General features: G+C 52.2%; 1 protein-coding gene across 3 annotated transcripts in view; it reads left to right on the top strand.

The window, feature by feature from the left end:
* cpamd8 (C3 and PZP like alpha-2-macroglobulin domain containing 8) overlaps positions 1 to 22320 on the top strand; it is a 447755-nt gene that overhangs the window by 74561 nt on the left and 350874 nt on the right. For all 3 annotated transcript variants that reach the window (XM_072482392.1, XM_072482391.1, XM_072482390.1), the window contains 5 exons: positions 15381 to 15551; positions 17038 to 17166; positions 19918 to 20098; positions 21002 to 21174; positions 22007 to 22156. In XM_072482392.1, the coding sequence (XP_072338493.1) occupies positions 15381 to 15551; positions 17038 to 17166; positions 19918 to 20098; positions 21002 to 21174; positions 22007 to 22156 (804 nt within the window). The remainder of the gene's footprint in view (positions 1 to 15380; positions 15552 to 17037; positions 17167 to 19917; positions 20099 to 21001; positions 21175 to 22006; positions 22157 to 22320) is intronic.

The raw sequence follows: 22320 nt of genomic DNA, 5'->3' as shown, positions 1-22320 counted from the left end.
GGTAATGCATTTTGGAAGGGCTAATGCAGGTAGGGAATATACAGTAAATGGTAGAACCCTCAAGAGTATTGAAAGTCAAAGAGATCTAGGAGTACAGGTCCACAGGTCATTGAAAGGGGCAACACAGGTGGAGAAGGTAGTCAAGAAGGCATACGGCATGCTTGCCTTCATTGGACGGGGCATTGAGTATAAGAATTGGCAAGTCATGTTGCAGCTGTATAGAACCTTAGTTAGGCCACACTTGGAGTATAGTGTTCAATTCTGGTCGCCACACTACCAGAAGGATGTGGAGGCTTTAGAGAGGGTGCAGAAGAGATTTACCAGAATGTTGCCTGGTATGGAGGGCATAAGCTATGAGGAGCGATTGAATAAACTCGGTTTGTTCTCTCTGGAACGAAGGAGGTTGAGGGGCGACCTGATAGAGGTCTACAAAATTATGAGGGGCATAGACAGAGTGGATAGTCAGAGGCTTTTCCCCAGGGTAGAGGGGTCAATTACTAGGGGGCATAGGTTTAAGGTGAGAGGGGCAAGGTTTAGAGTAGATGTACGAGGCAAGTTTTTTACGCAGAGGGTAGTGGGTGCCTGGAACTCGCTACCGGAGGAGGTAGTGGAAGCAGGGACGATAGGGACATTTAAGGGGCATCTTGACAAATATATGAATAGGATGGGAATAGAAGGATACGGACCCAGGAAGTGTAGAAGATTGTAGTTTAGTCGGGCAGTATGGTCGGCGCGGGCTTGGAGGGCCGAAGGGCCTGTTCCTGTGCTGTACATTTCTTTGTTCTTTGTTGTTCTTTGTTGTATCAATCCCAGACTAATCCATCTGCCCAACTCCATCCCCATAGCCCTGTATCAATCCCAGACTAATCCAACTGCCCAACTCCATCCCCGTAGCCCTGCATCAATCCCAGACTAATCCAACTGCCCAACTCCATCCCCATAGCCCTGTATCATTCCCAGACTAATCCATCTGCCCAACTCCATGCCCGTAGACCTGTATCAATCCCAGACTAATCCAACTGCCCAACTCCATCCCCGTAGCCCTGTATCAATCCCAGACTAATCCAACTGCCCAACTCCATCCCCATTGCCTGTATCAATCCCAGACTAATCCATCTGCCCAACTCCATCCCCGTAGCCCTGTATCAATCCCAGACTAATCCATCTGCCCAACTCCATCCCCATTGCCTGTATCAATCCCAGACTAATCCATCTGCCCAACTCCATCCCCGTAGCCCTGTATCAATCCCAGACTAATCCAACTGCCCAACTCCATCCCCATTGCCTGTATCAATCCCAGACTAATCCATCTGCCCAACTCCATCCCCGTAGCCCTGTATCAATCCCAGACTAATCCAACTGCCCAACTCCATCCCCATAGCCCTGTATCAATCCCAGACTAATCCAACTGCCCAACTCCATCCCCGTAGCCCTGTATCAATCCCAGACTAATCCAACTGCCCAACTCCATCCCCGTAGCCCTGTATCAATCCCAGATTAATCCATCTGCCCGACTCCATCCCCATAGCCCTGTATCAATCCCAGACTAATCCAACTGCCCAACTCCATCCCCGTAGCCCTGTATCAATCCCAGACTAATCCATCTGCCCAACTCCATCCCCATTGCCTGTATCATTCCCAGACTAATCCAACTGCCCAACTCCATCAACCATAGCCCTGTATCAATCCCAGACTAATCCAACTGCCCAACTCCATCCCCATAGCCCTGTATCAATCCCAGACTAATCCATCTGCCTAACTCCATCCCCGTAGCCCTGTATCAATCCCAGACTAATCCAACTGCCCAACTCCATCCCCATAGCCCTGTATCAATCCCAGACTAATCCAACTGCCCAACTCCATCCCCGCAGCCCTGTATCAATCCCAGACTAATCCAGCTGCCCAACTCCATCCCCATTGCCTGAATCAATCCCAGACTAATCCATCTGCCCAACTCCATCCCTGTAGCCCTGTATCAATCCCAGACTAATCCAACTGCCCAACTCCATCCCCGTAGCCCTGTATCAATCCCAGACTAATCCAACTGCCCAACTCCATCCCCATTGCCCTGTATCAATCCCAGACTAATCCATCTGCCCAACTCCATGCCCGTAGACCTGTATCAATCCCAGACTAATCCAACTGCCCAACTCCATCCCCGTAGCCCTGTATCAATCCCAGACTAATCCAACTGCCCAACTCCATCCCCATAGCCCTGTATCAATCCCAGACTAATCCATCTGCCCAACTCCATGCCCGTAGACCTGTATCAATCCCAGACTAATCCAACTGCCCAACTCCATCCCCGTAGCCCTGTATCAATCCCAGACTAATCCATCTGCCCAACTCCATCCCCGTAGCCCTGTATCAATCCCAGACTAATCCAACTGCCCAACTCCATCCCCATTGCCTGTATCAATCCCAGACTAATCCATCTGCCCAACTCCATCCCCTTAGCCCTGTATCAATCCCAGACTAATCCATCTGCCCAACTCCATCTCCATAGCCCTGTATCAATCCCAGACTAATCCAACTGCCCAACTCCATCCCCGTAGCCCTGTATCAATCCCAGACTAATCCAACTGCCCAACTCCATCCCCATTGCCTGTATCAATCCCAGACTAATCCAACTGCCCAACTCCATCCCCATAGCCCTGTATCAATCCCAGACTAATCCATCTGCCCAACTCCATCCCCATAGCCCTGTATCAATCCCAGACTAATCCAACTGCCCAACTCCATCCCCGTAGCCCTGCATCAATCCCAGACTAATCCAACTGCCCAACTCCATCCCCATAGCCCTGTATCATTCCCAGACTAATCCGTCTGCCCAACTCCATGCCCGTAGACCTGTATCAATCCCAGACTAATCCAACTGCCCAACTCCATCCCCGTAGCCCTGTATCAATCCCAGACTAATCCAACTGCCCAACTCCATCCCCATTGCCTGTATCAATCCCAGACTAATCCATCTGCCCAACTCCATCCCCGTAGCCCTGTATCAATCCCAGACTAATCCATCTGCCCAACTCCATCCCCATTGCCTGTATCAATCCCAGACTAATCCATCTGCCCAACTCCATCCCCGTAGCCCTGTATCAATCCCAGACTAATCCAACTGCCCAACTCCATCCCCATTGCCTGTATCAATCCCAGACTAATCCATCTGCCCAACTCCATCCCCGTAGCCCTGTATCAATCCCAGACTAATCCAACTGCCCAACTCCATCCCCATTGCCTGTATCAATCCCAGACTAATCCATCTGCCCAACTCCATCCCCATTGCCTGTATCAATCCCAGACTAATCCATCTGCCCAACTCCATCCCCATAGCCCTGTATCAATCCCAGACTAATCCATCTGCCCAACTCCATCCCCATTGCCTGTATCAATCCCAGACTAATCCAACTGCCCAACTCCATGCCCGTAGACCTGTGTCAATCCCAGACTAATCCAACTGCCCAACTCCATCCCCGTAGCCCTGTATCAATCCCAGACTAATCCAACTGCCCAACTCCATCCCCATTGCCTCTATCAATCCCAGACTAATCCATCTGCCCAACTCCATCCCCGTAGCCCTGTATCAATCCCAGACTAATCCATCTGCCCAACTCCATCCCCATTGCCTGTATCAATCCCAGACTAATCCATCTGCCCAACTCCATCCCCGTAGCCCTGTATCAATCCCAGACTAATCCAACTGCCCAACTCCATCCCCATTGCCTGTATCAATCCCAGACTAATCCAACTGCCCAACTCCATCCCCATTGCCTGTATCAATCCCAGACTAATCCATCTGCCCAACTCCATCCCCATTGCCTGTATCAATCCCAGACTAATCCATCTGCCCAACTCCATCCCCATAGCCCTGTATCAATCCCAGACTAATCCATCTGCCCAACTCCATCCCCATTGCCTGTATCAATCCCAGACGAATCCAACTGCCAAACTCCATGCCCGTAGACCTGTATCAATCCCAGACTAATCCAACTGCCCAACTCCATCCCCGTAGCCCTGTATCAATCCCAGACTAATCCTACTGCCCAATTCCATCACCGTAGCCCTGTATCAATCCCAGACTAATCCAACTGCCCAACTCCATCCCCATTGCCTGTATCAATCCCAGACTAATCCATCTGCCCAACTCCATCCCCGTAGCCCTGTATCAATCCCAGACTAATCCAACTGCCCAACTCCATCCCCGTAACCATGTATCAATCCCAGACTAATCCAACTGCCCAACTCCATCCCCGTAGACCTGTATCAATCCCAGACTAATCCAACTGCCCAACTCCATCCCCGTAGCCCTGTATCAATCCCAGACTAATCCAACTGCCCAACTCCATCCGCATAGCCCTGTATCAATCCCAGACTCATCCATCTGCCCAACTCCATCACCATAGCCCTGTATCAATCCCAGACTAATCCAACTGCCCAACACCATCCCCGTAGCCCTGTATCAATCCCAGACTAATCCAACTGCCCAACTCCATCCCCATAGCCCTGTATCAATCCCAGACTAATCCAACTGCCCAACTCCATCCCCGTAGCCCTGTATCAATCCCAGACTAATCCAACTGCCCAACTCCATCCCCGTAGCCCTGTATCAATCCCAGATTAATCCATCTGCCCGACTCCATCCCCATAGCCCTGTATCAATCCCAGACTAATCCAACTGCCCAACTCCATCCCCGTAGCCCTGTATCAATCCCAGACTAATCCATCTGCCCAACTCCATCCCCATTGCCTGTATCATTCCCAGACTAATCCAACTGCCCAACTCCATCAACCATAGCCCTGTATCAATCCCAGACTAATCCAACTGCCCAACTCCATCCCCATAGCCCTGTATCAATCCCAGACTAATCCATCTGCCTAACTCCATCCCCGTAGCCCTGTATCAATCCCAGACTAATCCAACTGCCCAACTCCATCCCCATAGCCCTGTATCAATCCCAGACTAATCCAACTGCCCAACTCCATCCCCGCAGCCCTGTATCAATCCCAGACTAATCCAGCTGCCCAACTCCATCCCCATTGCCTGTATCAATCCCAGACTAATCCATCTGCCCAACTCCATCCCTGTAGCCCTGTATCAATCCCAGACTAATCCAACTGCCCAACTCCATCCCCGTAGCCCTGTATCAATCCCAGACTAATCCAACTGCCCAACTCCATCCCCATTGCCCTGTATCAATCCCAGACTAATCCATCTGCCCAACTCCATGCCCGTAGACCTGTATCAATCCCAGACTAATCCAACTGCCCAACTCCATCCCCGTAGCCCTGTATCAATCCCAGACTAATCCAACTGCCCAACTCCATCCCCATAGCCCTGTATCAATCCCAGACTAATCCATCTGCCCAACTCCATGCCCGTAGACCTGTATCAATCCCAGACTAATCCAACTGCCCAACTCCATCCCCGTAGCCCTGTATCAATCCCAGACTAATCCATCTGCCCAACTCCATCCCCGTAGCCCTGTATCAATCCCAGACTAATCCAACTGCCCAACTCCATCCCCATTGCCTGTATCAATCCCAGACTAATCCATCTGCCCAACTCCATCCCCGTAGCCCTGTATCAATCCCAGACTAATCCATCTGCCCAACTCCATCTCCGTAGCCCTGTATCAATCCCAGACTAATCCAACTGCCCAACTCCATCCCCGTAGCCCTGTATCAATCCCAGACTAATCCAACTGCCCAACTCCATCCCCATTGCCTGTATCAATCCCAGACTAATCCATCTGCCCAACTCCATCCCCGTAGCCCTGTATCAATCCCAGACTAATCCATCTGCCCAACTCCATCCCCATTGCCTGTATCAATCCCAGACTAATCCATCTGCCCAACTCCATCCCCGTAGCCCTGTATCAATCCCAGACTAATCCAACTGCCCAACTCCATCCCCATTGCCTGTATCAATCCCAGACTAATCCATCTGCCCAACTCCATCCCCGTAGCCCTGTATCAATCCCAGACTAATCCAACTGCCCAACTCCATCCCCATTGCCTATATCAATCCCAGAATAATCCATCTGCCCAACTCCATCCCCATTGCCTGTATCAATCCCAGACTAATCCATCTGCCCAACTCCATCCCCATAGCCCTGTATCAATCCCAGACTAATCCATCTGCCCAACTCCATCCCCATTGCCTGTATCAATCCCAGACTAATCCAACTGCCCAACTCCATGCCCGTAGACCTGTGTCAATCCCAGACTAATCCAACTGCCCAACTCCATCCCCGTAGCCCTGTATCAATCCCAGACTAATCCAACTGCCCAACTCCATCCCCGTAGCCCTGTATCAATCCCAGACTAATCCAACTGCCCAACTCCATCCCCATTGCCTGTATCAATCCCAGACTAATCCATCTGCCCAACTCCATCCCCGTAGCCCTTGTATCAATCCCAGACTAATCCATCTGCCCAACTCCATCCCCATTGCCTGTATCAATCCCAGACTAATCCATCTGCCCAACTCCATCCCCGTAGCCCTGTATCAATCCCAGACTAATCCAACTGCCCAACTCCATCCCCATTGCCTGTATCAATCCCAGACTAATCCATCTGCCCAACTCCATCCCCGTAGCCCTGTATCAATCCCAGACTAATCCAACTGCCCAACTCCATCCCCATTGCCTGTATCAATCCCAGACTAATCCATCTGCCCAACTCCATCCCCATTGCCTGTATCAATCCCAGACTAATCCATCTGCCCAACTCCATCCCCATAGCCCTGTATCAATCCCAGACTAATCCATCTGCCCAACTCCATCCCCATTGCCTGTATCAATCCCAGACTAATCCAACTGCCCATCTCCATGCCCGTAGACCTGTGTCAATCCCAGACTAATCCAACTGCCCAACTCCATCCCCGTAGCCCTGTATCAATCCCAGACTAATCCAACTGCCCAACTCCATCCCCATTGCCTGTATCAATCCCAGACTAATCCATCTGTCCAACTCCATCCCCGTAGCCCTGTATCAATCCCAGACTAATCCATCTGCCCAACTCCATCCCCGTAGCCCTGTATCAATCCCAGACTAATCCAACTGCCCAACTCCATCCCCATTGCCTGTATCAATCCCAGACTAATCCATCTGCCCAACTCCATCCCCGTAGCCCTGTATCAATCCCAGACTAATCCAACTGCCCAACTCCATCCCCATTGCCTGTATCAATCCCAGACTAATCCATCTGCCCAACTCCATCCCCATTGCCTGTATCAATCCCAGACTAATCCATCTGCCCAACTCCATCCCCATAGCCCTGTATCAATCCCAGACTAATCCATCTGCCCAACTCCATCCCCATTGCCTGTATCAATCCCAGACTAATCCAACTGCCCAACTCCATGCCCGTAGACCTGTATCAATCCCAGACTAATCCAACTGCCCAACTCCATCCCCGTAGCCCTGTATCAATCCCAGACTAATCCTACTGCCCAATTCCATCCCCGTAGCCCTGTATCAATCCTAGACTAATCCAACTGCCCAACACCATCCCCATTGCCTGTATCAATCCCAGACTAATCCATCTGCCCAACTCCATCCCCGTAGCCCTGTATCAATCCCAGACTAATCCAACTGCCCAACTCCATCCCCGTAACCCTGTATCAATCCCAGACTAATCCAACTGCCCAACTCCATCCCCGTAGACCTGTATCAATCCCAGACTAATCCAACTGCCCAACTCCATCCCCGTAGCCCTGTATCAATCCCAGACTAATCCAACTGCCCAACTCCATCCCCATAGCCCTGTATCAATCCCAGACTAATCCAACTGCCCAACTCCATCACCATAGCCCTGTATCAATCCCAGACTAATCCAACTGCCCAACACCATCCCCGTAGCCCTGTATCAATCCCAGACTAATCCAACTGCCCAACTCCATCCCCATAGCCCAGTATCAATCCCAGACTAATCCAACTGCCCAACTCCATCCCCGTAGCCCTGTATCAATCCCAGACTAATCCAACTGCCCAACTCCATCCCCGTAGCCCTGTATCAATCCCAGATTAATCCATCTGCCCGACTCCATCCCCATAGCCCTGTATCAATCCCAGACTAATCCAACTGCCCAACTCCATCCCCGTAGCCCTGTATCAATCCCAGACTAATCCAACTGCCCAACTCCATCCCCATTGCCTGTATCATTCCCAGACTAATCCAACTGCCCAACTCCATCTCCATAGCCCTGTATCAATCCCAGACTAATCCAACTGCCCAACTCCATCCCCATAGCCCTGTATCAATCCCAGACTAATCCATCTGCCTAACTCCATCCCCGTAGCCCTGTATCAATCCCAGACTAATCCAACTGCCCAACTCCATCCCCATAGCCCTGTATCAATCCCAGACTAATCCAACTGCCCAACTCCATCCCCGCAGCCCTGTATCAATCCCAGACTTATCCTGCTGCCCAACTCCATCCCCATTGCCTGTATCAATCCCAGACTAATCCATCTGCCCAACTCCATCCCTGTAGCCCTGTATCAATCCCAGACTAATCCAACTGCCCAACTCCATCCCCGTAGCCCTGTATCAATCCCAGACGAATCCAACTGCCCAACTCCATCCCCATTGCCCTGTATCAATCCCAGACTAATCCATCTGCCCAACTCCATGCCCGTAGACCTGTATCAATCCCAGACTAATCCAACTGCCCAACTCCATCCCCGTAGCCCTGTATCAATCCCAGACTAATCCAACTGCCCAACTCCATCCCCATAGCCCTGTATCAATCCCAGACTAATCCATCTGCCCAACTCCATGCCCGTAGACCTGTATCAATCCCAGACTAATCCAACTGCCCAACTCCATCCCCGTAGCCCTGTATCAATCCCAGACTAATCCATCTGCCCAACTCCATCCCCGTAGCCCTGTATCAATCCCAGACTAATCCAACTGCCCAACTCCATCCCCATTGCCTGTATCAATCCCAGACTAATCCATCTGCCCAACTCCATCCCCGTAGCCCTGTATCAATCCCAGACTAATCCATCTGCCCAACTCCATCTCCATAGCCCTGTATCAATCCCAGACTAATCCAACTGCCCAACTCCATCTCCATAGCCCTGTATCCATCCCAGACTAATCCAACTGCCCAACTCCATCCCCATAGCCCTGTATCAATCCCAGACTAATCCATCTGCCCAACTCCATCCCCATAGCCCTGTATCAATCCCAGACTAATCCATCTGCCCAACTCCATCCCCGTAGCCCTGTATCAATCCCAGACTAATCCATCTGCCCAACTCCATCCCCGTAGCCCTGTATCAATCCCAGACTAATCCAACTGCCCAACTCCATCCCCATTGCCTGTATCAATCCCAGACTAATCCATCTGCCCAACTCCATCCCCGTAGCCCTGTATCAATCCCAGACTAATCCAACTGCCCAACTCCATCCCCATTGCCTGTATCAATCCCAGACTAATCCATCTGCCCAACTCCATCCCCATTGCCTGTATCAATCCCAGACTAATCCATCTGCCCAACTCCATCCCCATAGCCCTGTATCAATCCCAGACTAATCCATCTGCCCAACACCATCACCATTGCCTGTATCAATCCCAGACTAATCCAACTGCCCAACTCCATGCCCGTAGACCTGTATCAATCCCAGACTAATCCAACTGCCCAACTCCATCCCCGTAGCCCTGTATCAATCCCAGACTAATCCAACTGCCCAACTCCATCCCCATTGCCTGTATCAATCCCAGACTAATCCATCTGCCCAACTCCATCCCCGTAGCCCTGTATCAATCCCAGACTAATCCATCTGCCCAACTCCATCCCCATTGCCTGTATCAATCCCAGACTAATCCATCTGCCCAACTCCATCCCCATAGCCCTGTATCAATCCCAGACTAATCCAACTGCCCAACTCCATCCCCATTGCCTGTATCAGTCCCAGACTAATCCATCTGCCCAACTCCATCCCCCTAGCCCTGTATCAATCCCAGACTAATCCAACTGCCCAACTCCATCCCCATTGCCTGCATCAATCCCAGACTAATCCATCTGCCCAACTCCATCCCCATTGCCTGTATCAATCCCAGACTAATCCATCTGCCCAACTCCATCCCCATAGCCCTGGTATCAATCCCAGACTAATCCATCTGCCCAACTCCATCCCCATTGCCTGTATCAATCCCAGACTAATGCAACTGCCCAACTCCATGCCCGTAGACCTGTATCAATCCCAGACTAATCCAACTGCCCAACTCCATCCCCGTAGCCCTGTATCAATCCCAGACTAATCCTACTGCCCAATTCCATCCCCGTAGCCCTGTATCAATCCCAGACTAATCCAACTGCCCAACTCCATCCCCATTGCCTGTATCAATCCCAGACTAATCCATCTGCCCAACTCCATCCCCGTAGCCCTGTATCAATCCCAGACTAATCCAACTGCCCAACTCCATCCCCGTAACCCTGTATCAATCCCAGACTAATCCAACTGCCCAACTCCATCCCCGTAGACCTGTATCAATCCCAGACTAATCCAACTGCCCAACTCCATCCCCGTAGCCCTGTATCAATCCCAGACTAATCCAACTGCCCAACTCCATCCCCATAGCCCTGTATCAATCCCAGACTAATCCAACTGCCCAACTCCATCCCCATAGCCCTGTATCAATCCCAGACTAATCCAACTGCCCAACACCATCCCCGTAGCCCTGTATCAATCCCAGACTAATCCAACTGCCCAACTCCATCCCCATAGCCCTGTATCAATCCCAGACTAATCCAACTGCCCAACTCCATCCCCGTAGCCCTGTATCAATCCCAGACTAATCCAACTGCCCAACTCCATCCCCGTAGCCCTGTATCAATCCCAGATTAATCCATCTGCCCGACTCCATCCCCATAGCCCTGTATCAATCCCAGACTAATCCAACTGCCCAACTCCATCCCCGTAGCCCTGTATCAATCCCAGACTAATCCATCTGCCCAACTCCATCCCCATTGCCTGTGTCATTCCCAGACTAATCCAACTGCCCAACTCCATCTCCATAGCCCTGTATCAATCCCAGACTAATCCAACTGCCCAACTCCATCCCCATAGCCCTGTATCAATCCCAGACTAATCCATCTGCCTAACTCCATCCCCGTATCCCTGTATCAATCCCAGACTAATCCAACTGCCCAACTCCATCCCCATAGCCCTGTATCAATCCCAGACTAATCCAACTGCCCAACTCCATCCCCGCAGCCCTGTATCAATCCCAGACTAATCCAGCTGCCCAACCCCATCCCCATTGCCTGTATCAATCCCAGACTAATCCATCTGCCCAATTCCATCCCTGTAGCCCTGTATCAATCCCAGACTAATCCAACTGCCCAACTCCATCCCCGTAGCCCTGTATCAATTCCAGACTAATCCAACTGCCCAACTCCATCCCCATTGCCCTGTATCAATCCCAGACTAATCCATCTGCCCAACTCCATGCCCGTAGACCTGTATCAATCCCAGACTAATCCAACTGCCCAACTCCATCCCCGTAGCCCTGTGTCAATCCCAGACTAATCCAACTGCCCAACTCCATCCCCATAGCCCTGTATCAATCCCAGACTAATCCATCTGCCCAACTCCATGCCCGTAGACCTGTATCAATCCCAGACTAATCCAACTGCCCAACTCCGTCCCCGTAGCCCTGTATCAATCCCAGACTAATCCATCTGCCCAACTCCATCCCCGTAGCCCTGTATCAATCCCAGACTAATCCAACTGCCCAACTCCATCCCCATTGCCTGTATCAATCCCAGACTAATCCATCTGCCCAACTCCATCCCCGTAGCCCTGTATCAATCCCAGACTAATCCATCTGCCCAACTCCATCTCCATAGCCCTGTATCAATCCCAGACTAATCCAACTGCCCAACTCCATCCCCGTAGACCTGTATCAATCCCAGACTAATCCAACTGCCCAACTCCATCCCCGTAGCCCTGTATCAATCCCAGACTAATCCAACTGCCCAACTCCATCCCCATAGCCCTGTATCAATCCCAGACTAATCCAACTGCCCAACTCCATCCCCATAGCCCTGTATCAATCCCAGACTAATCCAACTGCCCAACACCATCCCCGTAGCCCTGTATCAATCCCAGACTAATCCAACTGCCCAACTCCATCCCCATAGCCCTGTATCAATCCCAGACTAATCCAACTGCCCAACTCCATCCCCGTAGCCCTGTATCAATCCCAGACTAATCCAACTGCCCAACTCCATCCCCGTAGCCCTGTATCAATCCCAGATTAATCCATCTGCCCGACTCCATCCCCATAGCCCTGTATCAATCCCAGACTAATCCAACTGCCCAACTCCATCCCCGTAGCCCTGTATCAATCCCAGACTAATCCATCTGCCCAACTCCATCCCCATTGCCTGTATCATTCCCAGACTAATCCAACTGCCCAACTCCATCTCCATAGCCCTGTATCAATCCCAGACTAATCCAACTGCCCAACTCCATCCCCATAGCCCTGTATCAATCCCAGACTAATCCATCTGCCTAACTCCATCCCCGTATCCCTGTATCAATCCCAGACTAATCCAACTGCCCAACTCCATCCCCATAGCCCTGTATCAATCCCAGACTAATCCAACTGCCCAACTCCATCCCCGCAGCCCTGTATCAATCCCAGACTAATCCAGCTGCCCAACCCCATCCCCATTGCCTGTATCAATCCCAGACTAATCCATCTGCCCAACTCCATCCTTGTAGCCCTGTATCAATCCCAGACTAATCCAACTGCCCAACTCCATCCCCGTAGCCCTGTATCAATCCCAGACTAATCCAACTGCCCAACTCCATCCCCATTGCCCTGTATCAATCCCAGACTAATCCATCTGCCCAACTCCATGCCCGTAGACCTGTATCAATCCCAGACTAATCCAACTGCCCAACTCCATCCCCGTAGCCCTGTATCAATCCCAGACTAATCCAACTGCCCAACTCCATCCCCATAGCCCTGTATCAATCCCAGACTAATCCATCTGCCCAACTCCATGCCCGTAGACCTGTATCAATCCCAGACTAATCCAACTGCCCAACTCCATCCCCGTAGCCCTGTATCAATCCCAGACTAATCCATCTGCCCAACTCCATCCCCGTAGCCCTGTATCAATCCCAGACTAATCCAACTGCCCAACTCCATCCCCATTGCCTGTATCAATCCCAGACTAATCCATCTGCCCAACTCCATCCCCGTAGCCCTGTATCAATCCCAGACTAATCCATCTGCCCAACTCCATCTCCATAGCCCTGTATCAATCCCAGACTAATCCAACTGCCCAACTCCATCTCCATAGCCCTGTATCAATCCCAGACTAATCCAACTGCCCAACTCCATCCCCATAGCCCTGTATCAATCCCAGACTAATCCATCTTCCCAACTCCATCCCCATAGCCCTGTATCAATCCCAGACTAATCCATCTGCCCAACTCCATCCCCGTAGCCCTGTATCAATCCCAGACTAATCCATCTGCCCAACTCCATCCCCATAGCCCTGTATCAATCCCAGACTAATCCATCTGCCCAACTCCATCCCCATAGCCCTGTATCAATCCCAGACTAATCCAACTGCCCAACTCCATCCCCATAGCCCTGCATCAATCACAAACTTATCCAACAGCTCCAACTCTATCCCCCTAGCCCTTTATCAATCCCAAATTAATCACACTGCTGCACCTTCCCTCCTCATAGCCTTGTATCAATCTCAAACTAATCCAACCTCCCTGCTCCCTCCCCATAGCCCTGTAATAATACTAGATTAAACCCACTGCCCCAACTCTATCCCCATAGACCTGTATCAATCCCAATCTAATCCCACTGTCTCACTCTCTGCCATAGCCCTGTATCATCCCAAACTAATCCCACTGTCACGCTCTCCCGTAGCCCTGTATCAATCCCCAACTAATCCCACAGCTCCCTCTCTCCCCATAGCCCTGTATCAATCCACAAACTAATCCCACTGCCCCAACTCTCCCCATAGCCCTGAATCAGTCCCAAACTAATCCCACTGCCCCTTTCTCCCCATAGCCCTGTGCCAATCCCAAAATAATCCCACTGCCACACTCTGTCCCCATAACCCTGTCTCAGTCCCACTGCCCTGTTCTCTCCTCAGCCCTGCCTCATTCCTAAACTAATCCCACTGCCCCACTCTCTCTCCCCGTTTCCCTGAATCAGTCCCAAACTAATCCTACTGCCCCAATCTCCCACCCCGTAGCCCTGAATCAATCCCAAACTAGTCCCACTGCCCACTCTCTCTCCCCAGAGCCCTGTCTCAGTCCCAAACTAATCCCACTGCCCCACTCTTCCCCCATAGCCCTGTATCAATTCTAAACTAATCCCACTGCCCCAATCTCTCTCCCCGTAGCCCTGAATAAGTCCCAAACTAATCCCACTGCCCCACTCTCTCTCCCCATAGCCTGTATCGATCCCAATGTCTCTCACTCTCCCCATAGCCCTGTGACCTGTTCTGCTTCATATTTTTACAATAATGTCTTAAGACCTGTTCGGTGACAGCTGTCTGTGGGGCAGGGAGTGGTTAACGTCATTGACAGGGTGACAGCTGTCTGTGGGGCAGGAAGGGGTTAACGTCATTGACAGGGTGACAGCTGTCTATGGGGCAGGAAGGGGTTAACATCATTGACAGGGTGACAGCTGTCTGTGGGGCAGGGAGTGGTTAACATCATTGACAGGGTGACAGCTGTCTGTGGGGCAGGAAGTGGTTAACATCATTGACAGGGTGACAGCTGTCTGTGGGGCAGGGAGTGGTTAACGTCATTGACAGGGTGACAGCTGTCTGTGGGGCAGGAAGTGGTTAACATCATTGACAGGGTGACAGCTGTCTGTGGGGCAGGGAGTGGTTAACGTCATTGACAGGGTGACAGCTGTCTGTGGGGCAGGAAGGGGTTAACGTAATTGACAGGGTGACAGCTGTCTGTGGGGCAGGGAGTGGTTAACGTCATTGACAGGGTGACAGCTGTCTGTGGGGCAGGAAGTGGTTAACGTCATTGACAGGGTGACAGATGTCTGTGGGGCAGGAAGGGGTTAACGTCATTACAGATTCTGCATCTTTAACTTACTTTATGGTTGCATTGACCAATCAGTTGGTCTGTATTTTGTTTTACACTCGCTCAATTCAGATTCACATTTGGTCACCTGACCTAATGTCTCCTTATGCACGTCAGCATCACATTCAGTTTGATAACGCGGGTGAAATGCCTCTGAATGTTTCACTCCATTAAAGACATTACAGCTGTGAGGCCTGTCGACAGTCAGAACCTGTCCTGTGCCTCCTGCTGCCCTTGACCGACTGTTTACCTTGCCGTGATGCTTGTGCTGTTTTCCCAGGTGGAGGTGATGTATCCGGATGGGAGTCCTGCAAACGGCATCACCGTGCGCATCAAAGCGGAGCTCACTCCGAAGGACAACGTGTACACGAGCGAGCTGGTGTCTGAGAACAGCAGGGTGGAGTTTGAGATCCCGTCCATTCCGACTGCTGCCCAGTATGTCTGGCTGGAGGTGAGGAGAGCTGCTGTGTGCATCCGGGAGGCAGGATGAGACTGAAGCGAGTGTGTGGCTGAGTGCAATTGTTCACTCACGTACAAACATACAGTAACGCGACTGTGCACACATGTACATGTGTTTGCACACACGCGCACATACCCATGCACACTGAAGCACAAAGGGGATTAGTGATGTGCACTTGCTGACCATAATAACTCTCCAAGGGATTGACCCTGTGTACACTATAACTCAAAGCCAGTGTTCAGAACCAAGGGCTGCACGGTAGCACAGCGGTTAGCACTGTTGCTTCCCAGCAGCAGGGACCCGGGTTCGATTCTCGGCTTGGGCCACTGTCTGTGCGGAGTCTGCACGCTCTCCCCGTGTCTGTGTGGGTTTCCTCCGGGAGCTCCGGTTTCCTCCCACAAGTCCCGAAAGACGTGCTGTTAGGTGAATTGGACATTCTGAATTCTCCCTCCGTGTACCCGAACAGGTGCAGGAATGTGGCGACTAGGGAATTTTCACAGTAACTTCATTGCAGTGTTAATGTAAGCCTACTTGGGTCACCAATAAAGATTATTATTATTAAGGGCCTTTCCCCATCGCATGGTCTGGTTTTGGGCGCTGTCACTAAGGAATGGAATCCCTACCTGCTGTGGACTGAGCAAAATGCGGCAATCATGAACAAGGTGGACATGGGCCATTCCAAGGGAATTGAGAGTTGAGGGGGGTGCAGACAGGAAAGCGGAGCTGAGCCCACAGTCAGAGCGGCCATGGTCTCATTGAACGGCGGAGCAGGCTCGAAGGGCTGAAAGGCCTACTCCTGCTGCTCACCCTTGTGTTATATAGATATAGATACAGAACATACAGTGCAGAAGGAGGCCATTCAGCCCATCGAGTCTGCACCGACCCACTTAAGCCCTCACTTCCACCCTATCCCCGGAACCCAATAACCCCTCCTAACCTTTTTGGACACTAAGGGCAATTTAGCACGGCCAATCCACCTAATCTGCACGTCTTTGGACTGTGGGAGGAAACCGGAGCACCCGGAGGAAACCCACGCAGACACGGGGAGAACGTGCAGACTCCGCACTGACAGTGACCCCAGCCGGGAATCGAACCTGGGACCCTGGAGCTGTGAAGTCACAGTGATAATCACTTGTGCTACCGTGCTGCCCGCGACCCAGAGGACACCACCAGGAAGGCAGCTCACCACCACCTTCTCAAGGGAAACTTGGGGATGGGCAATGAGTGTTGCCCCAGCCAGTGACCACCCTATCCCAGGAACACATATAAAAAATAGTGACGGACGTGCGGTGAGGGGAAATCTTTACTGCTGACCAACGCTGCCCCTATCAACCAATCCTGGTGTCACTGATGGTGGGCATGGGTCTGGGAATTGTTTTGGAAATTGTGCCTGTAATGATTCACTGTGCTTATTCAAACTGCCTCCTTTTATTGAGATACACCTAATCCCCAGGCTAATATTCTTGTTCTTCCTCAGACTAAGGTGACAGCTATCAATGGGACGCCAGCTGGTGACCAGTATCTCCCCAGTTATCTCTCCATCAGCAGCTGGTATTCGCCGAGCAAATGCCATATTCAGCTTCAGGGGCCGGATAGAGCCTTTCGGGTAAGGAATTATTCGCAGTGAATCTGGAGATTCCGTTCCGCATAACGGGAAACTGAGCACAACACAGGGGGCGGGATTCTCCGACCCCCCCACCGAGTCGGAGAATCGCCGGGGGCTGGCGTGAATCCCGCCCCCGCCGGTCGCCAAATTCTCCGGCACCGGAGATTCGGCGGGGGCGGATCTCCCCCCTGGCAATTCTCTGGACCGCGATGGGCCGAAGTCCTGCCGCTGTCAACCCACGCCAGCCGGCGTGGATTGAACCACCTTTGGGACGGCGGGACAAGGCGGCGCGGGCGGGCTCTGGGGTCCTGGGGGGGGGGCGCGGGGCGATCTGGCCCCGGGGGGTGCCCCCACGGTGGCCTGGCCCGCGATCGGGGCCCACCAATCCGCGGGCGCCCTCCACTGCGCATGCGCGGGGATGCCGTTAGCGGCCGCTGACGCCCCCGCGCATGTGCCGCCCGGCAAAGTCAGTTTCGCGCCAGCTGGCGGGGCGGAAATCAGTCCGGCGCGGGCCTAGCCCCTCAAGGTGAGGGCTCGGCCGCTCAAGTTGCGGTGAATTCCGCACCATTGGGGCGGCGCGATGCCGGACTGATTCGCGCCGTTTTTGGCGCCGGTCGGCGGACATCGCGCCGATTGCGGAGAATCCCGCCCAGGGTTTCTGAAAATATAATTTTGTCACTTCAACTAATCAGCAGTGGGCACCAACAAATTCAGGTTAAAACCTGCAAACGAAAAGCTCCGTCCAATTCTATTAATGCAATCTTGCATCACAGAAGGAGACCAATTTCCAGCCTTTCGGCCTGAGAAAGATCTGTCCAATTTGCCCCCCCACCTCCCCAAACCTCTGAAGGTTTCTCCATTTCATGTACTTATCCAATTCCTCTTTGAAAATTCCGATTGAATCTGCTTCCACCGCCCTCTCAGCCAGCCCCTCCCAGCTCACAACTCGGTGTGTGTAAAAATAATAATTCTCCCCCTCTGGTTCTTTTGCCAGTGGCCTCTGGTTACCAATTTATTGCCGCGGTAAACAGTTTTACTCTTATTTACTCTATCAAAACCCCTTGTGATTTTGAACACCTCGATTAAATCTCCGTCCTCACCTTCTGTGTCCCAGGGAGAACAATCGCAGCTTCTCCAGTCTCCACACTGAAGCCCCAGATCCCATTCTAGTAAATCTCCTCCGCACCCTCTCCCAAGGCTCGGACATCCTTCCTAATGTGCAGCGCCCGGAATCGAACACAGTCCTCCAGCTGGGGCCTGACCAGTGATTTATAAAGGTCAAGCATAACTTCCTCCCTTTTGTTATCTTTAACTCTTATTAATAAGCCCAAGAGTCCAATATTCTTATTCGGCAGCCGTCTTCACTTGCCCCGCCACCTTCCCAGATACGTAAAATTTCAATATGCCTGCCCATTTCAATAATCCAAAGTCTGTTGTGTTTTGTCTCATCGACAAACTTTGAAATGATATCAAGTCCAATTTGTTAACATATGTCAGTCCCTCAGTACAGTCGTTCTGACCCTAGTTCACCTGGAGCTCATAACCCTGTCTGTAACCAGACTGTAACCTGGGGCGAAATTCTCCGGAAACGGCGCGATGTCCGCCGACTGGCGCCCAAAACGGCGCCAATCAGACAGGCATCGCGCCGCCTGTGGTGGTATGTATTAGGGGTAATACGGTACACCACGTGTCGACAGGCTATTGGTGGAGGGATGCCAGGTCCTGATAGGATCTGCCACCTACTGGACTCCACCCAGAAATGCCGGTATAAGAACCCAGTTTTTCCCTCCATTTCCCTCAGCAGTTGCATTCTGTAACCACGCTGCTGGGGATAAAGTTCTGCTTAATAAAGCCTTCAATTGACATTACCTCAACCTGCCTCGCGTCATATTGACGGTGCTACACCGCCCCAAAGGTGCGGAATGCTCCGCATCTTTGGGGGCCGAGCCCCAACCTTGAAGGGCTCGGTCGGCGGCGGACGAATTTACGCCCCGCCAGCTGGCGGAAAAGGCCTTTGGTGGCCCGCCAGCTGGCGCGGAAATGACATCTCCGGGCGGCGCATGCGCGGGAGCGTCAGCGGCCGCTGACAGCATTCCCACGCATGCGCAGTGGAGGGAGTCTCTTCTGCCTCCGCCATGGTGGAGACCGTGGCAGAGGCGGAAGGGAAAGAGTGCCCCCACGGCACAGGCCCGCCCGTGGATCGGTGGGCCCCGATCGCGGGCCAGGCTACGGTGGGGGCACGCCCCGGGGCCAGATCGCCCCACCCCCCCACCCCCCCAGGACCCCGGAGCCCGCCCGCGCCGCCTTGTGCCGCCGGTAAGGTAGGTGGTTTAATTTACGCCGGCGGGACAGGCATTTTAGCGGCGGGACTTCGGCCCATCCGGGCCGGAGAATCACGCGGGGGGGCCCGCCAACCGGCGCGGCGCGATTCCCGCCCCCGCCGAATCGCGGGTGCCGGAGACTTCGGCAACCGGCGGGGCCGGGATTCACGCCAGCCCCCGGCGATTCTCCGACCCGGTGGGGGGTCGGAGAATCTCGCCCCTGGAGTGGGATCCCTGGCTCTACTGAGTCGTGAGCTCAGTATGCTGTGTGACTGGCCAGCCCAGACTGGGGCCAGAAACCTCCCCCTTTCTGCCCTGTGTGACAATGCCACTCTGGATAGGACCCTTGCAATGACCAACTCGGGAGCTTCCCCCTCCTTGCCTTGAAATAAAACTGGGCGAAACTCACGGCGGACTCTGATTGTTGCAGGTCGGGGAGGAAGCTCAGATTGCCCTGAAATCCACCTGCTCCTGCGACTTCACGTTGCACTACGAGCTGGCTTCACGGGGTAACATTGTGAAGACAGGGAGGCAGCCAGCGAGTGTCACTCGGCAACGGAGCAAGAGAGCCACAGTCACCTTCGACAAGGAGAAGCAACCTGCACAGAACTGTGAGTGAAATGGAGGAAGGACTGGGGGCGGGGGGATGTGGGCTAATGGATGGACAGAGAAATGGAGAGAAAGAAACAGTGAGACAAAGATAGAGGGGGATAGAGATCTGAGTCGCTTGTTCCTGTCTGGGTTTCTTGAACCCTGGATGAGAGCAGGATGCTATAATGTACTGTACACCTCAGGTTGGAGGGTGACACCTTGTATTTTCTTTTCTCTTCATGTACTAAATGATCTGTTTGAGCTGCACGCAGAAAAATACTTTTCACTGTACCTCGGTACACGTGACAATAAACAAATCCAATCCTTGTGTTATGCAGCCTTGTGCTATGAACCTGATCAAAAACAACCAGCCCTTCTCGGGCAATCTTGGTGAGCTTAATCCATCTCTAGCTTCCTCGGGAAAGGAGGATGGTTAGTTCCCATTGACATAGCTTGGAAAGATAGTGATGTAGGACAATGGCCAAAATCTCTTCCTAATATAGCAGAGGGTCACGTGGGCAAAGAGACGTTTGAGCGATTTGCTAGAGGTGGTCAAAATTGAGGAGAAAACTATAATCCGAGGGACACAGATTGAAGGTAATAGGTTAACGAGAAAACCAAAAGGGGGAATGGAGGCAAATCTGTTCCATGCAACGGGTTGTGACATGGAGAGCGTTGCCTGAAAGGCAGAGGCAGCAGATTGAATAGGAACTTTCAAAAGAGAATTGGGTAAGTGCTTAAAAAGTATCTATAGGACTTTGGGGAAAGAGCAGGGGGAGTGGGGCTAATTGAATAGCTCTTTTAGATAACCAGCACGGGTGCTGCGGGCTGAATGGCCTGGTGTATAATTCTGTGATATTTGATGAACGTTAGGCAAGTTGGGAATTGATCGAATGGAACTGAACCTGCTGCTTTTTCCTCAGATCAGTCCAAGTCTTCAGCCAGTGAGGTGGACGTGTGCAGCACTTCCTTAGGTTTCACAGTCACGTACGACATGATCCCCCTCTCCCGGCTGCTTGTGTTCTATGTGCGGGAGAATGGTGAAGGAATCACTGACAGTATACAAATCCCAGTCCAACCGACCTATCAGAATAAGGTAGGTGCCCAACAACTTGCATTCATTAAGCACTTTTATTAGTAAAATGGCCCAAGGTGCTTCACAGGAGTGATTATCAAAGAAAGTTGTCGCTGAGCCACATAAGGGGACCACAAAGCTTGGTCAAAAGGTCTGTTTTAAGGAGATTCTTGGAGGAGGAGAGAGAGGTGGAGAGGCTTAGGGAGGGTAATCCAGAGCGTAGCGCCCAGGCAGCTGAAGGCACTGCCACCAATGGTCCTTAAGAGTGATTTAAAATCTGGGCTGCTCAAGAAACCGAAATGAGAGGAGTGCAGAGATCACGGGAGGTTGTGGGACTGGAGGAGATTTCGGAGATGGTGCAGGGGTGAGACCATGAAGAGGAAAACAAGGATGCACGGTGGGTTAGCACTGCTGCCTCACAGCGCCAGAGACCCGGGTTCCATCGGGTGACCGTCTGTGTGGAGTTTGCATGTTCTCCCCTTGCCTGCTTGGGTTTCCTCCCTCAATCCAAGGATGTGCAGGTTAGGTGGATTGATCATGATAAATGCATGGGGTTACGGGGATAAGGCAGATGGAGTGGGCCAAGTTACAGTGCTCTTTCGCGGGGGGAGGGGGCGGGCTTGGTGCAGAGACTCTATGGGCCGAATGGCCTCCTTCTGCTTTGTACGGATTCTAACAACTTGCCGGACTAAGAGCCAGCGTGGATCAGCAAACAGAGGGTGGCGGGTGAGCAGGACCTGGAGCGAGGTGGGATACAAGCAGCTTAAACTGGGAAAGAAAGAAAACCAATTGGTCCGAGGGATCACAACAGTGTGAAAGATCCACAATCCACCTTCTTTGATCAAATGTCCAGGTATCCATTTCACTTTCTGCCAACAAGACGATGCCTGGTGACCTCATCAGTGTTGCGGTGAAGGGCGAGGCCAGATCCTGTGTTTGTGTTGCGAGTGTGGACAAGAGTGTGTACCTGTTGAAACCAGGCTTTCAGCTCACCACTGAGAAGGTAATCAAACCCCACGATTCTTTGCCAACAAGTAGAAACTGCGCTCTCTGGATAATAGAAACAGGACGTGGCCATTCAGCCCCTCGAGCTTGTTCCCCCATTCCATTAGATTGTAGCTAATCTACACCTGTGCTCCATCTATCCGCCGTGGTTCCGTAACCTTA

Source organism: Scyliorhinus torazame, chromosome 18, assembly GCF_047496885.1.
Source record: "Scyliorhinus torazame isolate Kashiwa2021f chromosome 18, sScyTor2.1, whole genome shotgun sequence".
Taxonomy (NCBI): Eukaryota; Metazoa; Chordata; class Chondrichthyes; order Carcharhiniformes; family Scyliorhinidae; genus Scyliorhinus; species Scyliorhinus torazame.
This window is presented reverse-complemented; position numbering and strand designations above follow the sequence as displayed.